The 19168-nt window shown below is 51.9% G+C and overlaps 2 protein-coding genes across 4 annotated transcripts in view; one reads left to right on the top strand and one right to left on the bottom strand.

Annotated features, from left to right (window-relative positions):
• The first annotated feature begins 283 nt into the window (after positions 1–283).
• On the top strand, positions 284–6971 carry PLA2G2E (phospholipase A2 group IIE). Of its 2 annotated transcripts, XM_070458824.1 has the most exons (4): positions 284–792; positions 2784–2922; positions 3098–3204; positions 5024–6971. In XM_070458824.1, the coding sequence occupies exons 2-4, from the start codon at positions 2822–2824 to the stop codon at positions 5164–5166; spliced, it is 351 nt and encodes a 116-aa protein (XP_070314925.1). In that variant the 5' UTR covers positions 284–792; positions 2784–2821; the 3' UTR covers positions 5167–6971. The 2 variants fall into 2 exon arrangements, with proteins under 2 accessions (XP_070314925.1, XP_020754844.2); XM_020899185.2 differs by lacking the exon at positions 284–792 and having other exon boundaries at positions 2434–2922.
• A 3972-nt stretch (positions 6972–10943) lies between these two features.
• OTUD3 (OTU deubiquitinase 3) overlaps positions 10944–19168 on the bottom strand; it is a 32243-nt gene continuing 24018 nt past the window's right edge. For both annotated transcript variants that reach the window (XM_070458822.1, XM_020899215.2), the window contains 3 exons: positions 18612–18708; positions 16834–17018; positions 10944–15982 (listed from right to left, as the gene is read on the bottom strand). In XM_070458822.1, the coding sequence (XP_070314923.1) occupies positions 15806–15982; positions 16834–17018; positions 18612–18708 (459 nt within the window). In that variant the 3' untranslated portion in view covers positions 10944–15805. The remainder of the gene's footprint in view (positions 15983–16833; positions 17019–18611; positions 18709–19168) is intronic.

Here is a 19168-nt window from a genome sequence, read left to right as displayed (position 1 = left end):
AGTCACTCTGACTTTAAAGAACGGAGAAGATTTTGAGGGCCTCTTTCCCTGGTGGTTCAGATGGTAAAGAATCTGCCTGCAATGCAGGAAAGTCGGCTTCAATCCCTGGATGGGGAAGAGCCCCTGGAGAAGGAAATGGCAATGCATTCTATTATTCTTGCCTGGAGAATCCCATAGACAGAGGAGGCTGGCAGGCTACAGTCCATGGGGTCACGAAGGAGTTGGACAGGACTGAGCAACTAACACTTTCACTTTCTTCAAAGATATCACGAGTGCCCGGCAGCCTGCCTACTGTTGGTATTGCCTCCTGTAAGCCCTTTGAACTGTCTGGGCCCCCGTTCTGGCTCACCAGCTACTTAGGCGTGTGTCTCAGTTTGCTCCTCTGTAAAATGGGAATGAGCACCGAGACTGAGTCATGAGGCTGTGTGAAGGTCCCTGGAGATCCGGCTGGAGACGAGCTTGGCATGGTCCCGCCACAGAGTGAAAACACTGGTGTGGGGCTGCTGAGCTGGCTGCGAGCGCTCCTCCTTTCCCATGAAGGAGATGGCTTCTTTCCCCATGATAGGGACAGGAAAGCCGAGATTCTGCACAAGGAAACGTAACAAATGGTGGAATCAGGACTCCAGGGACACAGACCGAGCAGCTCCCAGGCCCTGGACGTTGACGGAAGTAGCTGATCTGGTTATCCCAGCAGACCAGGAACACGGAAGGCAGGGGGAAGTTGCAGGCCAGGTCCCGGCATCTTGCATCCAGTTCTGCCTGAGTGGACTCCAGCCAGCAAACGAGGCCATGGTGAGTCGGGGGCCGGTGGGACCCTGACATTTCTGATCACAGCAGAGCCGGGTCCCCTCCTCTGTCCTGCTGACCTCCAGCCACACCCTGAAGCCCAGCCTCCATGGGCTGTCCTGACTCCAGTGACAGCAGTCTCTCTCGGAGCCCAGCCAGAGGAGGAAGGTGCTGTCTCCCCCATGCGGGCCCTAAGATGACATCAAAAGGATAGAAGCTTCCAGTTGCTGCTGGGATGTGGGTTTCCCAGCTGACTCAGACCGAGCCTGTTTCTATGGGAGCCACGCTACGCCACCGCTCAAGGGTTTTGGGGAGACAGAGTTCACAACCGGGCGGATTTTTGCTACCCATCAAACAAGCAGGAGCACGCCTAAGAAAGAACAACAAAGATAAATCCCCGAGCCCAGCTGGCTCAGCTCCCAGCCTTTGGACTCTAGGTTCTTGGACACAGGGCCCCCAGGTGCCCAGAGCCTTGTCATTTGGCCAAGCTACCCTCATGGTTGGGTCCCGTGGGGGCTGGTTGAGGGGCAGGGCGGGGAGTCAGAGCCACGCTGAAGGAACCAGCGGTGTGGCCATGGGACAGGCTCACCCTTGGGGCTCCCAGGACATCTGAGCTCAGCCTCTCTGAGCCTCAGGAGCGGCGTCAGTAAAACGAGGGGGAGAAAAAGACCCCGTGAAGGAAAAGGCCCAGGCACGGCCCGGGCTCCCAGCCCCGTGGCGGGGCCAGAGCAGGCATCCTGGGGAAGAGGGCGGTGATGGGAAGGGCGGGGAGGAGAAGGCCCAGAGGCTGGCCCCACCGCCTGGCTCTGGAAGCAGAGCCGCGGGCCCCAGCCTGGCCCCTCCCCTGGGACTTGGCCAGAGTGTCAGAGCTGGAGGCATCGTTGCATCACTGGGTGCTCAGGGGTTAATGATGGGGAGTGGACAGGACCCAGGTATTTAACTAATCAGGGAGGTGCCTGGAGATCAGAGGGCCCCTGCTGGCTTCCGTCTCCCGAAGTCCAGCTTCTCTGCCCCCTGCTCCCCTCCCCACCCCCCGGGATGAAGTGGCCCCCTCTTCTGACCTTCCTGTGCCTCCTGGGTAAGTGACCTTCCCGCCTGCGCTCCTGCTCTGCCCCGGCTGGGAACACTCCTCGGGGCTCCTGAGCCAGGCCCCAGGGAGGGTGTCATCAGTCACCCTGAGGCCGGTGCTGGCCCAGGAAGAACCGGCCAGTGGAGAGGGGGCCAGGGGGCACGGCTGCAGCCTGGATGGTCTGGAGGAGGGAGCAGCGGAGAAGGGCTGGCAGGGGCCCCAGACAGCTCCCGCCGCCTGCGCTCCACCCCTCACCTGAGTTTCCGTTTTTGCCTTTAACCTGCCTGGGTGGGCGGGCCCCCACGGCTGCAGCAGCGGGACCCAGAGGAACTCGGGGAAGTCTGGGTGGTCAGGAAGCTTATCCAGCGACATCTGATGGGACTCGATGGGGACAGGGTGCTCCTGAGGGGCGGGGGTGGGGGCTGACACCCGGGGAGAGGATCAGGAAACCGGGATGGGAGCCTAGAGGATGAGTGGGGGGGTTGGCTGGGAGACGGTAGAAGGAAAGCAGGGGTGGGAGGTCAGGTGGGGACACGATGCGGGTGACGACCAGGAGATCAAGGTGCAAAGACCTCACAGGGACGTCGCTACTGATTAGCGCTGTCAGTCACTCAGTCGTTCAGTCGTGTCCGACTCTCTGCGACCCCGTGGACTGCGGCACACCAGGCCTCCCTGGTCATCACCAACCCCTGGAGTTTGCTCAATTGAGTTTGTCCATTGAGTCTGTGATGCCATCCAACCACCTCATCCTGTCGTCCCTGTTGTATTACTGATGAGCACTGTTCTCATTGGGAGTGAGGTGCTCGGGGAGGTGGAGACTCCCGAGACGATCAGAGAGATGCCTGCACTCAGATGTGTGGGGCCTGCAGCTGGCCGCAGAGGGTGGGGCCCCGAGGGAGCTCATGCCCTCCCCGCTCCATCCCCGCAGCGGCCCCGGCTGGCGGGAACCTGGTCCAGTTCGGGGTGATGATCGAGAGGGTGACCGGGAGGCCCGCGCTGCAATACAACGACTATGGCTGCTACTGCGGCGTCGGCGGCTCCGGCTGGCCGGTGGACAAGACAGACTGGTGAGCATGCGGCCCAGCCGGTGGGGAGCATCCTGGGGGGAGCTGGGGGCACCTAGGAAGCTGAGGCTTGACCCCCTCCCTTCTGAGCCCCACTGGGCCCTGAGCCCCCCAGGCGGCCCCCGGGCCAGCCCAGCTGGGCTCACAGGCCCCTTCAGGCCGAGCGCGACCTTCGCAGGTGCTGCTACGCCCATGACTGCTGCTACGGACGCCTGGAGAAGCTGGGCTGCGAGCCCAAAATGGAGAGGTACCTCTTCTCTGCCACCAGGCACAGCATCTTCTGCGGTGAGTCAGCAGACCTGGGGGTCCCCCAGGCCCCGGGGGAGGGGAGGGACTCCGCCAGGAACCCCTCTCCTGATGGAGACCCTTGAGCCTGGTCACCTGGGCAGGAGAGGCGGGTCTTCCATCGTCACAGCATTAGGGAGAGGCATGTCCCTGCACCCAGACGCTTCCGTGGCACCCAGGCTGGAGAGCCCGGGACCCATCAGCTGCTGCCCAGCATCCTCCCATTCAGAGGTGCCCCCCCAGCTCCAGCCTCTGAGGGGAGGAACAGAGGGACAGCGCTGAGCCCGCCCCAGAGGAGCTGCGCCCAGACAGCCCTCCCCCGGGCCTGGGCGGCCGCTAGGGGCAGGTCCCCAGGACAGGGCCTCGAGGGCAGAGCCCCAGACCCAGAGGCTGGAGCTCGGACATGGGACCACAGACCCCACTCCCAAAGGCTGACCCACCGCACCGAGGCGCCTCTTTGCCAGGCCCCACGCCCACTTGGACCAGTTAGCGTTCTCCTCTGCTCCCGGCCTGGAGAAACAGCCCGACCCGAATCAGAGTGTAGCGAAGGGCTCCACACAGCCCAGCCCCATGGAGGGAACTCACATCGGAGAGCCAAACCTTCTTCTTCCTGCCGCAAAGCCAGGAGCAGCCTGGAAGGCGGAGGGCAGGCCCAGGGCGGTGGGGCACAGCTCAGCGGGGGTGGGAGGGTCAAAGAAGACTCAGATCTTTGGGGCCTGTCCTGGGGGTGGGGCGGGACAAAACCAGAGCCATGGGCTCTGGGCTCCGAGTTTCCTGTTCCCACCGCCACCCACTCAGCAAAGCGGCTTTGTCAGGTAATGAGCTCCCCGTCACTGGGAGTTCATATGAGGCTGGGAAGCCGCCTGTCAGGGTCAGCATTGGAGGGTGAGTGAAGGGAGGGGTCAGATGAACAGGGACACAGGTTCTGGGAGTCCCCTCCCCACTGTGTGACTCTGGGCAAGGGACCGAAACCCTCAAAAGCTTCTGTTTCTTCAACTGTAAAAGGGAGACCTACCTCCCCCTGGCCCAGCCTAGCCCAGCTCCTGGCAAGAAGCCCCAGGGGAGCTGACATAGATCTTAAGCCCCAGACAAATCTGAGTTCTGCTGAACGAGCAGCTGGGAGCAGAACCTGGAGGGGAAATGAGGCTGACCTTCGCGAAGGACCCTGAGGAAGCCGGACATGTCTGAGCGGGGGGACGTCTTCACGGGGACAAAAAGCAGCCGGAGCCCCTGAGGGCAGACAGAGGCGGTGGAGGCAAGAGGAGGCTTTGGGGCCCCTGGAGCCCACAGAGCTAGTGTCAGCCCCACTCCCCAGGCTGGGTGTGGGCCCTGAGATAAATGCTGGAGAAAGGGGCTCCATCCCCGCTGAGGGAGGCAGGTGCAGGCCCCAGCTCCAGGCCCTCCGGGGATGCCCAGGCCACCCGGGACCGAGCTGCTGCCTTTCACTAGTTTTCTCTCTGGCTGATGGCTGGCGGCACCGTCCATTGCGTGGGAGAAGGGGTTGCCCAGAAACACAGCCCGCCCTGGGCTGGGACAAGGGACAGCGAACCAGGTGGCCTCCCCGTGGGGAAGGGGCTTGGGGCAGTGCAGTGGGTTTGGGAGAGAGAGGAACAGCAAGGACGAATCTCCAGGCTTACCAGCATCCCTGGCCCCAGCAGGGCCTCGGCACCCTGCCCGTTCTCTCCCCCAACCCTGGAGCATCCCCCGGGTGAGCATCGGCTTCTGGGTGGAGAACATGGACCCCAGTGCGCTCCCCTGCACATGGCTGGGAGTAGCGGGCCCAAGGTTCCAGGGCCCTTACTACCCTCGTCCCATCCAGCCGGCAGAACCAGCTGCCAGCGACGGACCTGCGAGTGTGACAAGAAGGCCGCGCTCTGCTTTCGCCGCAACCTGGGCACCTACGACCGCAAATATGCCCATTACCCTAACAGGCTGTGCACTGGGCCCACCCCGCCCTGCTAAGGGCGTGCTCTGCCTCCCGCCCGAGGCCTCCGGAGGGCTAGCACCAAAGGCTCTCCCGCCGGAAAACTCCTTTCCCGGAAGCCCATCCTTCCCTGAGAGGCCCCAGACTCAGCCCTGGACCATCCCTGGCCTCCTGGCCACAGCGCCCTCATACCGGGGACGGGGCCTGGGACACCCAGAAGATTCTACAACCCATCCCCTGGGCTATCAGTCCCCTCTTCTGAATATGTGAATAATGTTTGCCCAGGATTCTGACACCAGCCCTCGGATTCTGCCGTAGGGCTTCATCAGTCTCCGGTTCCATTCACTCCTCTGTTTCTTGAGCACCCAGCAACGTGCTAAGCACGAGGACACGGCGTGGGTCTGGCTCGGGCGGCCCCTGCATGCAGTTCCAACACTCTGTCCTTTCAATTTTCCGTTACAGTGAGTTTTTGTGATTCTCTTTTTTTCTAACGTCTTACTGTCTTATCCGAGATAATAATGGCAGTCTCTAGCAGGAATATTTCTGGCCATATGGCGTAATGTGAAAAGCACGCAAAATACCAACCTAAAAATATTGTCCCCGCCGTGTCATCAGGCTTCAAATCCCTCCCATTAGAATTCTGGCTTAGAGTGAAAAGAGGCTCTCAAATCATCTTATTCAAAGCCCTCCCTTGGCAGAGGGGCACCCAGGAGGTCAGAGGGAAGGTTCTACCTGGAGGGGTGTCCTCACTCCCAAGCCAGTGGACCTTCTTCTTCGTGAGTCGATATCAGTCACTGCCCCTCTGCTTGTCATCACGGACAACCCAGAGTGCCCAGGGAAGATCAGCTGTGAAGATACCCACGCCAGGCCCGGCTCCTGATACGGGGAGGGGAAGAGGCAAGATGTCTACATCCTACATCCAGCATCCTGAGGCTGACTTTGGAGCCAATTTAATGCACCAAAGGATTCCCATCAGATTGGAATGCAGCCTACCTGGCAAGAAATAGGCTTCAGCAGATTCTACTCCTAAATACAGACATGACACTCCACTGTCTGTAATATGCTGAGAAAATCTCCCAGGGTTGGGATGAGCCTATTCAGTGAGATAAAGCATGTAAAAACACACTGCGCAGGCAAAGCTCACGGTGCTCAGGGAATAAACGTGCACTCCCTCTCTCCATTTCTTGGCGTGTGTACAACGTTCAGGGCTTTGAGGGCAGGAAAGAGCCTGAAGCCATCGAAAGGACGATCATCATAAATTTTAAAAGGTGAAGAAGTTCTCTGCCGGCCAAACAAACAAGAGAGGGGCAGATGTGTGTGCTTTGCTGCCGTGACTGACTCAAATCCTGGGTGAAAAATCACCAGGAGATGAGGTCTTAAAGTGCCACGGGGACGGGTGGGGAAGAGAGGACCGCGTTTGTTAGAAAGCGTGGTCCGGAGGCGCCCTCTGGTGCCCATTTCGTTCAGGCTGCCGGGAGGAAACAAATTTGGTTTAAACCTGAATTTCCCTTTGTCAGGGGGGCAACGGGTGTTTCGGGGCTAGTGAGATCAGTCCTCTCATATTTTCAATAATAAACAAGCTGAGAAATAACAAGTCCTAAAGACCTCTCAGAATGGTGGTGCCGCTGCACACACGAGAAACACAGGAAGAAGGATCTGACTCGGGAGAGATGAAGACAAGGTAGTGTTCTGGGCATGATGCATGGCTGCAAGGACCTGGTGACGCGACAGTTGTTTAACCATCGGACAGGGTGAAAATTAGAGCTTGACAGCAAGCCTGGGTGCAGCCTGTTTTCCCAGGAATCAATAAATGTTTGGTGAATGAGTAAATGATTCCATCTAACTCCTGTTTGTGCGTCTCTATAGTCCACACACTCGATTTCCAGCTGTAGACTTGGTGGAAAGGACTGAAAAGAGGAAAGCAGAACCCTGAACTTGATGCTGTTGCAGGTTCCAGGTAGAGCCTTCTGCTTTCCCAGGTAGCAGCAGCGTGTCATTCAAGACCTCACTGCTCAGGAAGCTTGTGAGAAATGCAGAATCGTGGACCTGATCCCAGACCTGCTGGTTCACAAGAAACCCAAGTGGTGCATATGCACGCTGAAATCAAAAAGCACCGATAGATGGCCACCACCCCGGCCTCCACACTTGTCAAATGGAACAATGACACGTCCCGGGCAGGCTGGTTATCGCGAGGTTTTAATAAATCACCATGTATGAATGTACACAAAATAATGCCTCGAACCTTATAAAGAATCCCGTAAGTGAATGACAGTCATAGTAACAATTCCTAACATTTATCAAGCACTTGGCATTCACCAGGCACTGTTATATATAAAAAAAAAAAATGCTGTTTCTCAGTTCATTGAATGAGTGAATGAATGCATGAGGCGTGGGACTAAATCAAGGCTGAAAGCTCTGTTACCTCACTGTTTCACAGCTTGCCTCTCCAGTTTTGATGACAGGACTTGGATGAGTTTTGCTTTTGTTCCCACCTAGCCCCTAGCATAAGCTATGAACCAAGTGTTCAATTAAATAACTTGCTGAATATGTGGTTAGAAGTCAAATCACATTGGAATTCCCGAGTTAAAAGTCCAATTACGATTTCATGGACATTTGTCTGCTTCCTTAGGGTTCTTTGTCGTCTTTGGAGAGACTGCTGGAGAACTGAATACCGTATTAAATTTCATCCTTTCCCTCGATACACTTTCACACAAACGATGCTCCTGGCCCCTCGCTGAATGCTGGAGACAGAGACAAGTCTGATGTGGCCAACCTCCAGACAGATGCCACCAGCCATGCTACCCTAGTTGAGTGTTGTAATGGAGGCAAAAGCGGGCTCTCAGAACCAAATGTTCCTCAGCCCTTCATTCTCCATCATCCACCAACACCAGCTTCATTTCCCAGAGTTTGATTTCTATCACATCACTCTCCTGCCCTGAACCATCTATGGCTCCCCATCATCCACCGACCCCTAGCACTCAAGCTTGGTTTCATGAGCTTTTCCAGGCCTTTATCCCGCCACATGTATTTCTCTATGCTCCTCACCACTGCCAGGACAGGCCCACCTCCCTTTGCAGTTCTGTAATAGCTTCCTTCAACCTAGAAGCCTCCCTCTTCACAGACTCCTTATCGCCACATTCACATCCACGTGCTGAGAGGCACATCTCAGATGCTACCTCTTCCATGATGTTTTTCCACCTGGAGGAGATCTCACCCTCCTCTGAAGGGCTAAGCATTGTGTTCTCACCTTTCCCAGGGATACGTACCCGTTACTTGGGCTCTCATTTTGGGTTCCTACATGGTGCAGACTGCCCTGAATTCAAATCTGTGATCTTGGACCCATCATTTATCCTCTCCTGTGTAAGATGGGGATGGGACCATCAGCCTCACTGGGTGGTTTTAAGGTTTAAATGAGACAAGTTACTCAAAGTGCCTGGAGCCTCAGAGAGCTCCATCTGCGCTAGGTCACTTTGCATTTTTGCCCCCCCTACTGAATCCATCTGTTCAACTGAATCCACAGATACATGATCATGGTGATTTTACAGACGTGGCATCATACACATGATAAATACTGTACTAATTTACTTGAACAGCCCCTTGGCTCACTACTCAGGGCACTCATTTATCTTCAATGGATATGTGTTTGGAAATCATTAACCTTTTGTGCCCTGAACGTGTGTCCTACAGAGACAATGAGGCAATTGGCAATTGGCTAGAGAGAAGGTATACAGCGTTTTCCTGGAGGGCCGCTACCTGTGATGTGTGCCAAGGTCAGAAGTGTACACAGAGGCGGACTTGGGACACCGTAAGATGTGGTCAGGAGGGATCAGGAATGCCTGATGTTTGGAATTCATTCAGCAAGTGCAGCAATAGTCTTCTGGTGGCAAACGACGTGTGACAAGCATTTGAAGAAAGGAGTCCCTAGTCTGTCTCCAAATGAACCGTCCATCCTTAGCAAACTCTGTCCCTAACACACGGGAAATCACGCTCTCCCACTCGAGGGGTTTGCTTATGCTGGCCCTTTGGTCCCCAAAACCTCACTCCCCATTTACACCTGCTTCCCTTTTCATGCCTCATCTAAATGACACTTCCTCCACGGAGCCTTCCTTGGTTTCCCTTCTGAACGCACAGCCTTTTCCTATCAGTACTTCCTGTTAAGGCCTGTCTTCTCTTGGGTCCACTTTCACTGCTGGGCTGAAAGGTTTTCGAGGACAAGGTCCATGTCTGATTCAATGCCCAGAAATAAAGATTCCAACACAGCACAGGTTCAGTAAGTGAGAAATTCCTGGATGCTTGGATTGGTGAATAAATTGAATGAAAGCTGAGTATCGTGATATATCTAGGTCCCTCTACCTAGGGAATTTCAGACAAGTTTCTCCAAGACAGAAAAGTTTTTCTGCTGCCAAACCAGAATCCACGAATCAGCAGGACTGGTCTAGATCCTATTTAACACAGAAAGTTCTAAATCACTGCATCACTACGGTCTGAGTGCCCACTCTGTCCAGCAGTCCAGCTAAACCCATACTGGAGCAGAGCATCTATGACAAGTTTTGGTTCTATCTCAAGGTGGACACGCACTTTCTGCCCATCTGGGGAAAAGGTAACTTTAATCCTGGGTTTTTCAACCCTGCTTTCTCCTAGACAACCATGACCAGTTACCAAGAGGGGACACAGGGACAGCCACTTTCCCCGTACGGCATCTCAGTCTGGGACCATAAATTATCACTCACCCGGAGTAAGCAAGCCTGTGGCCTGGAGGAAAACCTATAACAACATACCATATTCCTTTAATTGTCCCCTCTGAGGCCTGAGGACACTTCTGCCCTTGCAGACTCACCCGGCCTCACAGGTCACCAAGACCCAGGCAGGCAGCCCCAGGACCACCACGCAGCCCAGCAGGCAGCCCCCAGCCCCAGCAGAACCACTGAGGAATGGTACCAAGGAGGCCATGGACGTTCTCCACCTGGGAGGGGGGACAGACCCTGCACCGGGGCAGCATTCCGGTCCTAGCGGATCTCAGAGAGATTCTCAGCTGGGTGAACAGGGTCCGGAGTCTGGGCCTCGCAGGCTCAAGAACTGGATAGCATCTGTGCACCCCAAGGTCTACGGGTCACGGAACGAGGCAAACATCACAAGGGGAGGACAGTGACCGGGACGGAGGGAAGGGACGGCCTCGCCAGCAGCTGGAGAAGTCCCCATCCACCCAGGGTGGGACGGACCCCTCTCGGCATCAAGGTACCGTGGGGCCCATTCACAGGCTGCTTGACGAGCACACAGAACAAGATCAGGTGGGAACCTAGAGGCCAAAACCACGAGGCCGCAGTGCGGCTGGCAAGACGGCGGCAACCTCGACCTCAGGACTGGCCCCGACAGTCTCGCCCAGGGGCCGGCCCTCTGGCGCTCTGTGGCCGCCGCCCCCGCCCCTTCCCAAGCACCACTTCCAGGTAAGCCTGTGCGGTCACTGCCACCCACGTGTGTCTGGGGGAAGGCGATCCCTCCTGGAACGGGGTCAAACCCAGCCCCAGAGTTCTGGAGAAGCCCTCGGGGCAGCCAAAACACAGCTGCTCTTTATCTAGACAACGGCTAACTGTGAGAGACGTTCTCAGACACCCAGCAGGGCGGAGGAGGGCCCGGCCAGTGTGCGCGGCCACCCTCACCCGGGCGGAAGCTGCAACCAGCTGCTTGAGTTCAGTGAGATCCTGAACAGCTGTCCACGGGCGGAGCAGGCCCAGCTTCCTGTGAAGTCTCTGAGAAGGACCGGCAGGCTCTCTGCCTCGTGCAAACGGCGGCCAGTGACAAAGACAACTGGAAGCTCTGTCTTTAAGCCAGAATTTATTGGTATACAAAACCCCATCTCGTAGATAAAGTGGCACATCTCCGCAGCTTCTATTGCACCAAGTTTTGAAGATTAAAAACACACAAAAAAGAAAACATTTGGTTCTGGAGACACTGCGAATAGCCAAGTACAGTACTTTGGTAAATAAAAACCAAAACAGTTCAGAGTAACACAACGCGAGGAAAGAAGGAAGAAATGAACTACGGACATCAGACAATAGTCACGTTTCCCTGTCAAGCTCCACGGATAAGGCGAGACTTGCTCAGTCTCTGGGTCATGACCCCACGGAGGTCTTGGGTATCTCTGGCCTGCAGCGAGAGCAAGTATAGTGCAATCAGGAGAAAAGGAGAAGGCGGCTGACACAGGGGCTCCCGCGTTCACAGACCCACCTGCCCTCCCTCATAAAGGGGCCGAATGCCCACCAGCGCTTCCCGTCAGCACAAGGAGCACAGAGGCTTGCCGTCAGGCTCCTGGCTCTTCCTTTCTCCTGACTGAGCTCAGCGTGGGTGGAGGCTGGAAGGGTCGCTCCGGGGAGGCAGAGGGCCGTTTCCCCCACGAAGATGAACCATGGGAGGAACCCGCAGCCGCACTCCTCCGCTGTGGCCGAGGGACCTGCCGGGGATCGGAGTGCAGGCCGAGCTCTGGGGCCGCACTCACACTCCCATCACGGACGGCTGGCAAAGGTGCCCCGGTGGATGCCGAGATGGGAAGGGGAGGGCGGGCTGCTGAGTTTTCACCAGCAGTCACGACCGCCCAGCACTGAGGCACGTGAGCACAAGCTGCTCTGGACCAGGGGATGCCCTGCTTACACCGAGGTCACCAGACAGACGTTCGTGCTTTCACAGAAATTATTCCTCACTGGTATCAGCTCCTTCTCAAGTAATTTTGCAAGGATGCTAAACATTTTAATCGAGTTACAAAGTAGTTTGAACTACGAGAGCAGGACTCTAGAAGGTGATCCCTCAGAGGAAATGGGTAAGAGCCTGAGGTTTTCACAGGGCATGTTACCCTGGACACATGGGGGGACAGGCAGTGACCAGGCCCAGCTCCTGCCCGGGGCTAGGTTCTGGGGGCACCTTCTGGGTTCAGTACTGTGCACGCACTCCGTGACTGCTGATCAGCGTCTCTGCTGCAAACCAACTGCCCATCCCCTCTCTCGCAGGTGATGGCAGAAGATCTGCTATCATTTAAACTCGAGATCTTCAACCTAACAACATCAGTGGAAACATACAATTTGCTTTAGAGTCAGACAGACACACCTTGTAGAAAGTGCCATTATCAAATCACCTCAGAACAACCGTTGGAAGGCCCCCGAGTTTGAGCAACGCTTGTTCTGAAAGCTGAGATGAACCAAACAGTGAATGATAAAAATGTCAAAACAAACAAACAAACAAAACAAAAAAACTGTATCAGACTCTGAGTCTAAAGGTTTGCCATAGATAAACAGAGCCTTGAGGTAAAAAGGTGAAGAGCTACGCGTCTACCCCAAGTGGGGGTCAGAGAGGGCCTCGGCCACGGCCCCAAAACCAAGAAGCGCTGCTGTCACCCCGCCCACACCGAGCCTCCTGGCCAGGGAGAGCGTGAGTCAGCCCCGACGAGGAATCCGACTTTCCTTCAGCCGATTGCACGCTCTGAGCTGAACGTCTCACAGAGGTAAACTGAGAGCGTTCCATGTGGACCCAGTAAAACCCAGGCAGTCTAGAGTTTTTCTCAGAATGAGAGAAACTGCACACTGGCGACAGGACTCCCTGCGAGGCAAGCACAGCCCTGTGCCAAGCCTGCCTGACCCCCGCCTCCGGAGCACGGGCACGGCGCTCCCCTAGGCATTTCCACCGGCAGAGCTCCCTGGGTGAGGAGGCGGCGCGTCAGAAACCACCCCCTCGAAGCCCGGCCCCAGCAGCCCCACAGCAGAGCTCCCAGAGCCCTCGGAATCACACGGGGTGTGGAAGTGTGTTCAGAGCTTATAGGGGGAACTACAGACAAGCTCGACCCTTCAGACTCTTCTTTCTGCCACAATTCTTCGACCAGACTTCACTCCTAAAAGCATATGCTATTACTGAAAAATTAAATATACATACACAACTTCTAACATCTCCTGGTGGCAACTATATTAATTTAGAAGTTGTGGTTCTATGCTGTTTTAATACATCTACCTCTAGTACAAAGCTGTTGCCACTAAAAGTTTATTTCTTATTTTGACCTTAAAAAAATCTTTTTTTAAAAAAATTCATAAAACTTTTATGTACAGCTTATAAGACAAGTAAGCAGCTATGGACCACCACCCCATCCCCTTTCTCCTGACCAAAGCTACCAAGATAAACCCCCAGAACAAACATCAAACAGCCACAGAGGTTAGGAAAACTTCTCTTCTCACCATGCACTGCACCTGAGTAACTGCACCAGGTAACCACCACTGACCAGTCATCCCAGGACCAATAAACACGCCAGGCCCCCACTTGGCTGCCAATAATGTGGTTCTCCAGAGCCTATCAAGGCAACCAACTACCACACGGATTCCATCTACCTCATACTGTGGTGGGACAGAGGCAGGGAAGTTTAAATTTAAACCCTTAGCTAGAAGATATCACTAAAGTTGGATACATGTACCCCATCCCAAATAATTAACATACTCAACACAGGCCAATTATAACTGGAAAACTGTGAAATAGTAATATAAGAAAACTACTGAAGCCACTAGATTAGTTTTTAAAACCAGTTACTTTACCCAAGAAAAGGTGAAGCTTATCCTCAGAATTCGGTAATTCATAAATAAATGTGTCCAATATTCTATACTAATTCTTTAGCAACTTCTAAAACCCAATAAAGCCCAAGGCCACCTTCTTTAACCATGTAAATAAAGCAATCCAACTACTTCTGACGATGGGTCTCCCTCCACTATTTCTGACTCCTAATTCTGCTGGATTCCTGGTAACACAATCTTCATTGTGTGAGAGGATCTGGTCTCCTGAATCCTCACAGTACAAACATTCAAGAAACAGTGCTCACTCACTCAGAAATGCTCAGCCACAGTGGAAACCCAGGAGAACAGAGCCTAAAGCACTGGACTGCACTCCCTTAGAGTCGGCGAGGCAACAGAGATGGCTGACTTCCTTGTCCTGTGCGCCAGAAGCTCTAACTCAGGACTCTGCAGTGTGCAAAGAAAAACTGCTATGCCGTTTCTAAACCTGCTACGTGTTATGATGTACTGTGCCAGGACATCCTGGGAGCACCTCCAAGAGACTACTGAGGCTCCAACCACAAAAAGTTACCAAAGTCCAACAAACAAAAAATTAAAATACATTATCAAAACCAAAGAAAGCAAATTACTTGCTGATAAAGACAACCTGCTAAATCCAAGGGCCGCCCACACAATGCTATGTCTACACATGTCAAACCTTCTTATCGGCTTCCCTTGCCTTGGAACTCTTGTCATTTTGAAATCTGAGATGGAGGAGAAAACCAGTAGCTTACGTTTCAGTTCAGCAAATATTACTTCTCCAAATATTAGGTCTTCAAAAGGCAAAAACGGTCCAAGATTGGCCACTTCAAGGGTTAAAGTTCACATCCATCTAACTGTTTGAGGGATGATGCCTCCCACTGCCCAAACCTGACTATTTCAGCACTGTGGAGCCACTGCAGGGCCTCAGCCCAAGTGCTTTCTCAGCCCAGCTGGTCTACGCTAAGTCCCTGATGACTTCCAGAGGGTGCTGGAGAGTTTTTCCAAGAGCAAAATCCCACACGGGGCTTAACTAGAAAGAAGAAAGTGCAGCATTTTATGGGACTTCGTTTCACAATACTAAGAAACTAAGAAACAGCTCAAGTTACTTTTCCTCTGAAGGAATCTCTCTAAATCTAGGATAGCAAGGAAGAAAAGACAGTCAACTACTTAAAATGTGAACATGAAAAACCTCAGCAGGTCTTCCAGACACTCTCCCCGTACAAAACAAAAAGAACTCTTCAGACTCCTCCTGTGCAAAACCTCAGACTCTGGTGATCTTTCCCTTCACAACTACAGATTCTGGACTGCATGCTTTCAGAATCCCAGAACTGTATCATAAGCAGTCACACATCTTCTTACCATCAAGAAACAAGTATCAAACACTCAGCAACACTACCAATTTTCCAGCAAGGCCCAGGCCTAATTAACAGTCAGGCCTATTTATCATATGGCTTGAGTACAAATGAACCAGCAGGACCTGCAAACCCATCTGAACATCACGATCAGGAAGAGAAACGTCGTTGTTTAACTGCCACCCTGCATACAGGCCACAACCTCCCTATCACATTACTTTGGAAAAACACTTCCTGAATTATTCTCTGATTAACCTGGAGTAGAAGAAAGTTAATTCTAAACATGTACCTGAGTTGGAGATCATTTATAAACTATCCTGCAAATTAATGTCTGTTTGAAAATGAAACAGAAACAAAGGAAACTTGTCCTCTGAATTTCTAGCAATTAATCTAAACTACTTCATGAACAATTACAGCAAACTCACCCCAAGTGTTAAGGAAAGATCCCAGGGTCACCAAACTCTAAATCTTCAGGGCAAATAAAACCACATTTAAAAGTTTTTCTGTTTTTTTTTTTTTTTTTAACCTAACTATCCACCCCTAAAACTCAATATTTTAATCACAGAACATGAATGGCTTCACTGCACTTTCATTAAATAAAACATATCACTGGACAAAACTCTGAACAAAAAAGAGACAGCTTGAAGGAGACTAACTCAGTGAGTGATTCTGTGAGTTGAGTTTTGTTCTGTAAAAGGACGGCCTCACTGGAAAGCCTGGCACACAGCCCTCCACTTTCCATTCGCTCCTGACAACTCCCAGGAGGCCAGTCAGATGCTGAGAGCCGCGAAGGTCTTCACCAAGGTGACCTGGGCGCCGGCGTCCGCCTCGCTCCTGCCGCTGTCCCTGCGGCTGCCCCTGCCCTCCAGGGCCTTGTGACGCTGCCTCTCCTCCTGTCGCTTCTTCCTCTCCAGTCGCTGCTGTTCTCGCCTCTGTTTGTTTGTGACCTGAAAGAGCAGACTGCCGCGTTGAGTACACCCCTGTGCTAGGCTCGCAAATAAAGTCAATTCCATTCTCCTCATGAAGTAATTCAAAATGACCTAAAGAAACATTAACCCTAGGCCAGATGGAGACAATGCTCAAAAATGCCACAGGAGGCCTCTCTGTGCGTAATGCCCCAGGGAATCCTAAGAGAATCCTTACAAGCTTACTGCATCTTAGCCTCTGCCTGTGACTTTTTACATTACCTTACATTCCGAGCTCAGAGTTTCCTGGTAAAAACTTTAACAAGAAGTCCCAAATTCAGTAAAAGTCACAGTGTCATATACCAGTGCTGGGCTGGGAAGGGAGAAGCACAACCTCCTTGGAAGCATCTGACAACTTACCAGAAGATCTTAAAAAGATGCACTTATCTATGCCCTTTAACCTGTTAATTCTTCTTCTGGGACTCTAGCCAAGCAAATAATGCAAATACAAAGATTTACACACAAGGTGTTCACTGAAGGTGGTGGCATTTACAACAAATGGGATGCAATCACATGATCAGCCAAGAAAGCCACCCACACGCTGTGACGTGAGGCAGGAGCAGGAGCCAATCTCGGTACAGAGCAGGAACTCAGAGTACACTTCCTCCCATGAGTCCCCGCAAAGTCCAAACTGGACAAGTGAGGTCTTCGTTTCGCTCATGATGTCCTCCATGCACGCCCCGCATCTCCCACAGCAACCACTTTAAAAACCAAATCACATACGAACACGAGCTCCCAGCTCCTGCCACTGCTGCCAAATCACAGAGGCCCGACTGAGCGACTTCACTCCCTCCCTCCCCATTTATTTACCCTGGGCACCCCACCAGGCCTACCTTTGGGAGCTGGTTTTTATTTGCTTTGTTTTCTTCAGTAGGGCTGGCCCGCGCCTTACTGTTCTCAGTCCTGCCTTCATTCACACCCTGATTCCCGAAGAGTCTGCTGCCACTGCCCCCTTCTTCCCATAAGGGACCACACTGCGTCAGCACTCCGGCACTGGGCTCAAGGTTCTCCTCTGCATCTTCCAAAGAAAGACAGTTTGTTAAACTGAAAACCTAAGATAGTTACACAATGTGACAAGTGTTAAAAGACTCAAAGTACCTGGCTCCCTATATCACTGTCATTCAGAGAGCAAGTTTCCTTGAGGCAAAACTCTAGTATCAAGTCAATACAGTGGGGAACATAAGGAAAAAATTATTGGCAAAATCTGGAAGATAAATTTTAAAATAACCCGTTGACCAGTCATCTCATCAGCTTCCTACCACCCGAGTGCTTTATCAGATTAAGTCACTTTTCAGTAACCGAGTGCTTTATCAGATTAAGTCACTTTTCAGTATGAATTTTTAGGGGGAATCTTTCGTTTGTACCTAAAACAGAAAGGAAATAAGCTCTAAAGCTGTGCTCTCCAATACAGCGGCTACTAGCCACATGTGGTTGTTTAAATTAAAAATAAAGTTAAATAAAATTTTAAATTTAGTTCCTCAGTCTCACTTAGCCACCTGTCAAGTATATACCATAGGCAATAGCACAGACTCTACATAGCGCTGCTTTAAAATCACATGGATCAGCTTTCTAAGAAGGTACAACAAACATATAAGGAAGATAATAAAATACCCCATCAGAAAACTATTAATATAATGCCAGAACAGTATCTGGCATAAAATGTCTGGCAATGAGTACTGAAGTCATTCAAAATAAGTAACTTGGAAAAACAGATATTCACATTTTTTTTCCTTCCTCTGAATCACAGAATTAAACTCAGTTTAAGCAAAGAAAAATTCTGAATTATCACCAGTTCATTGATGCTAGTAATGTAAATACTTCCATGACAAAGGTAATTTTTCTCTCCATCCCATTTCAGTTACCATTTTGGTATTATAATGGAATCTTCTTTCTAAAAGGATAAGTCTTCCCTGACACTGTCCACTCCTCCAAAACTGGCTAGGTGGCGTTCCCATGCATCCCCTAGCACCCTGTACCCCAACTTCATCACATAGGATTATGCCCATTTACTTACCAGTCTCCACCATGCCCCTCCCCACCAGACTACACACTCCCTGATGCAGAGCTAGCACCCAGTGAAAACCACCTGCATACACAAGGCGCTCAATAAACAACTGCGAAATTAATAAATGACAAGACAGTTAACTACCTGCCACTTGATTAACAATGAAAATTTGATACCATCTATTAATGCACATACGTGGAATCTAGAAAAAATGGCACCGATGAAGCTATTTACAGGGTAGGAACAGAGACACAGACCTAGAGAAGGACTTGTGGAGAGGAGCGGGCGGGGCACACGGAGAGTAAGAGTGACGCACAGACGCCGCCCTGCGTGGAGGGGACGGCCAGCGCGGAGCTGCCACGGAGCGTGGCGAGCCCAGGGCGGTCTAGGGTGACCCATGGCCGAGAGCGCTGGGACTGGGGGGAGGCCCCACAAGGGAAGGATGTATGGGTACTTATGTTTATGCACGCTGTTCTGCAGCAGAAACAAGTCCAACATTATAAGGCAATTATTCTCCAATTATTAATAAAACTATTAAAATTAAATATTTGAAAAATCACCAACATAACCATCTTGAAAGCTTAAGAATATCAATCACAGACTTACTATTTCTTCTCCCCTGGTTCATCTGCAGCATGGCAATTATCGCAGATTCAATATTGTAATTTTCAGCTTCCAGGTTCTGAACAATCAAATTAAAATCCTATGAAAGAAACAAAGGAACACATCAGAATCTGGGTGTACTTTCTTGTCCATCTCTACATCAACAATTTGACACGCAAAACGATGTAACTGAGGCAAGGTTTCAAGACTTTCCATTTAGAAAATGTCTTAATATTCTCAGTAAGGTGAACACCTGAAATAACCGTTTAATAAAGTGAATTCGTACAAAACTGCACTAGTCAGAAAATAATAGACATACTTTCTTTGGATTCTGAACAATATTGGGTAAAGTGGAGAAAACAAGACAGAAATGAATAAACAGCTCTCAGTAAGTTACACAACATAACCAAATCAAACTACAGATATCATGGGCCTACTTTGGTTCACTGGGTGTTGGCACGCTAGAGTGAGGCCACAAAACAGTGTGGCAGTTTCTCAAAAAGTTAAACCTGTACAGACGGGTTTTCAACAATGCCTGTCTATAAACCTGGGATCCCCAA

This window comes from Odocoileus virginianus, chromosome 30 (genome assembly GCF_023699985.2).
Source record: "Odocoileus virginianus isolate 20LAN1187 ecotype Illinois chromosome 30, Ovbor_1.2, whole genome shotgun sequence".
Classification (NCBI taxonomy): domain Eukaryota; kingdom Metazoa; phylum Chordata; class Mammalia; order Artiodactyla; family Cervidae; genus Odocoileus; species Odocoileus virginianus.
The sequence above is the reverse complement of the archived record's forward strand: the minus strand, read 5'-3'. Positions and strand labels throughout refer to the sequence as shown.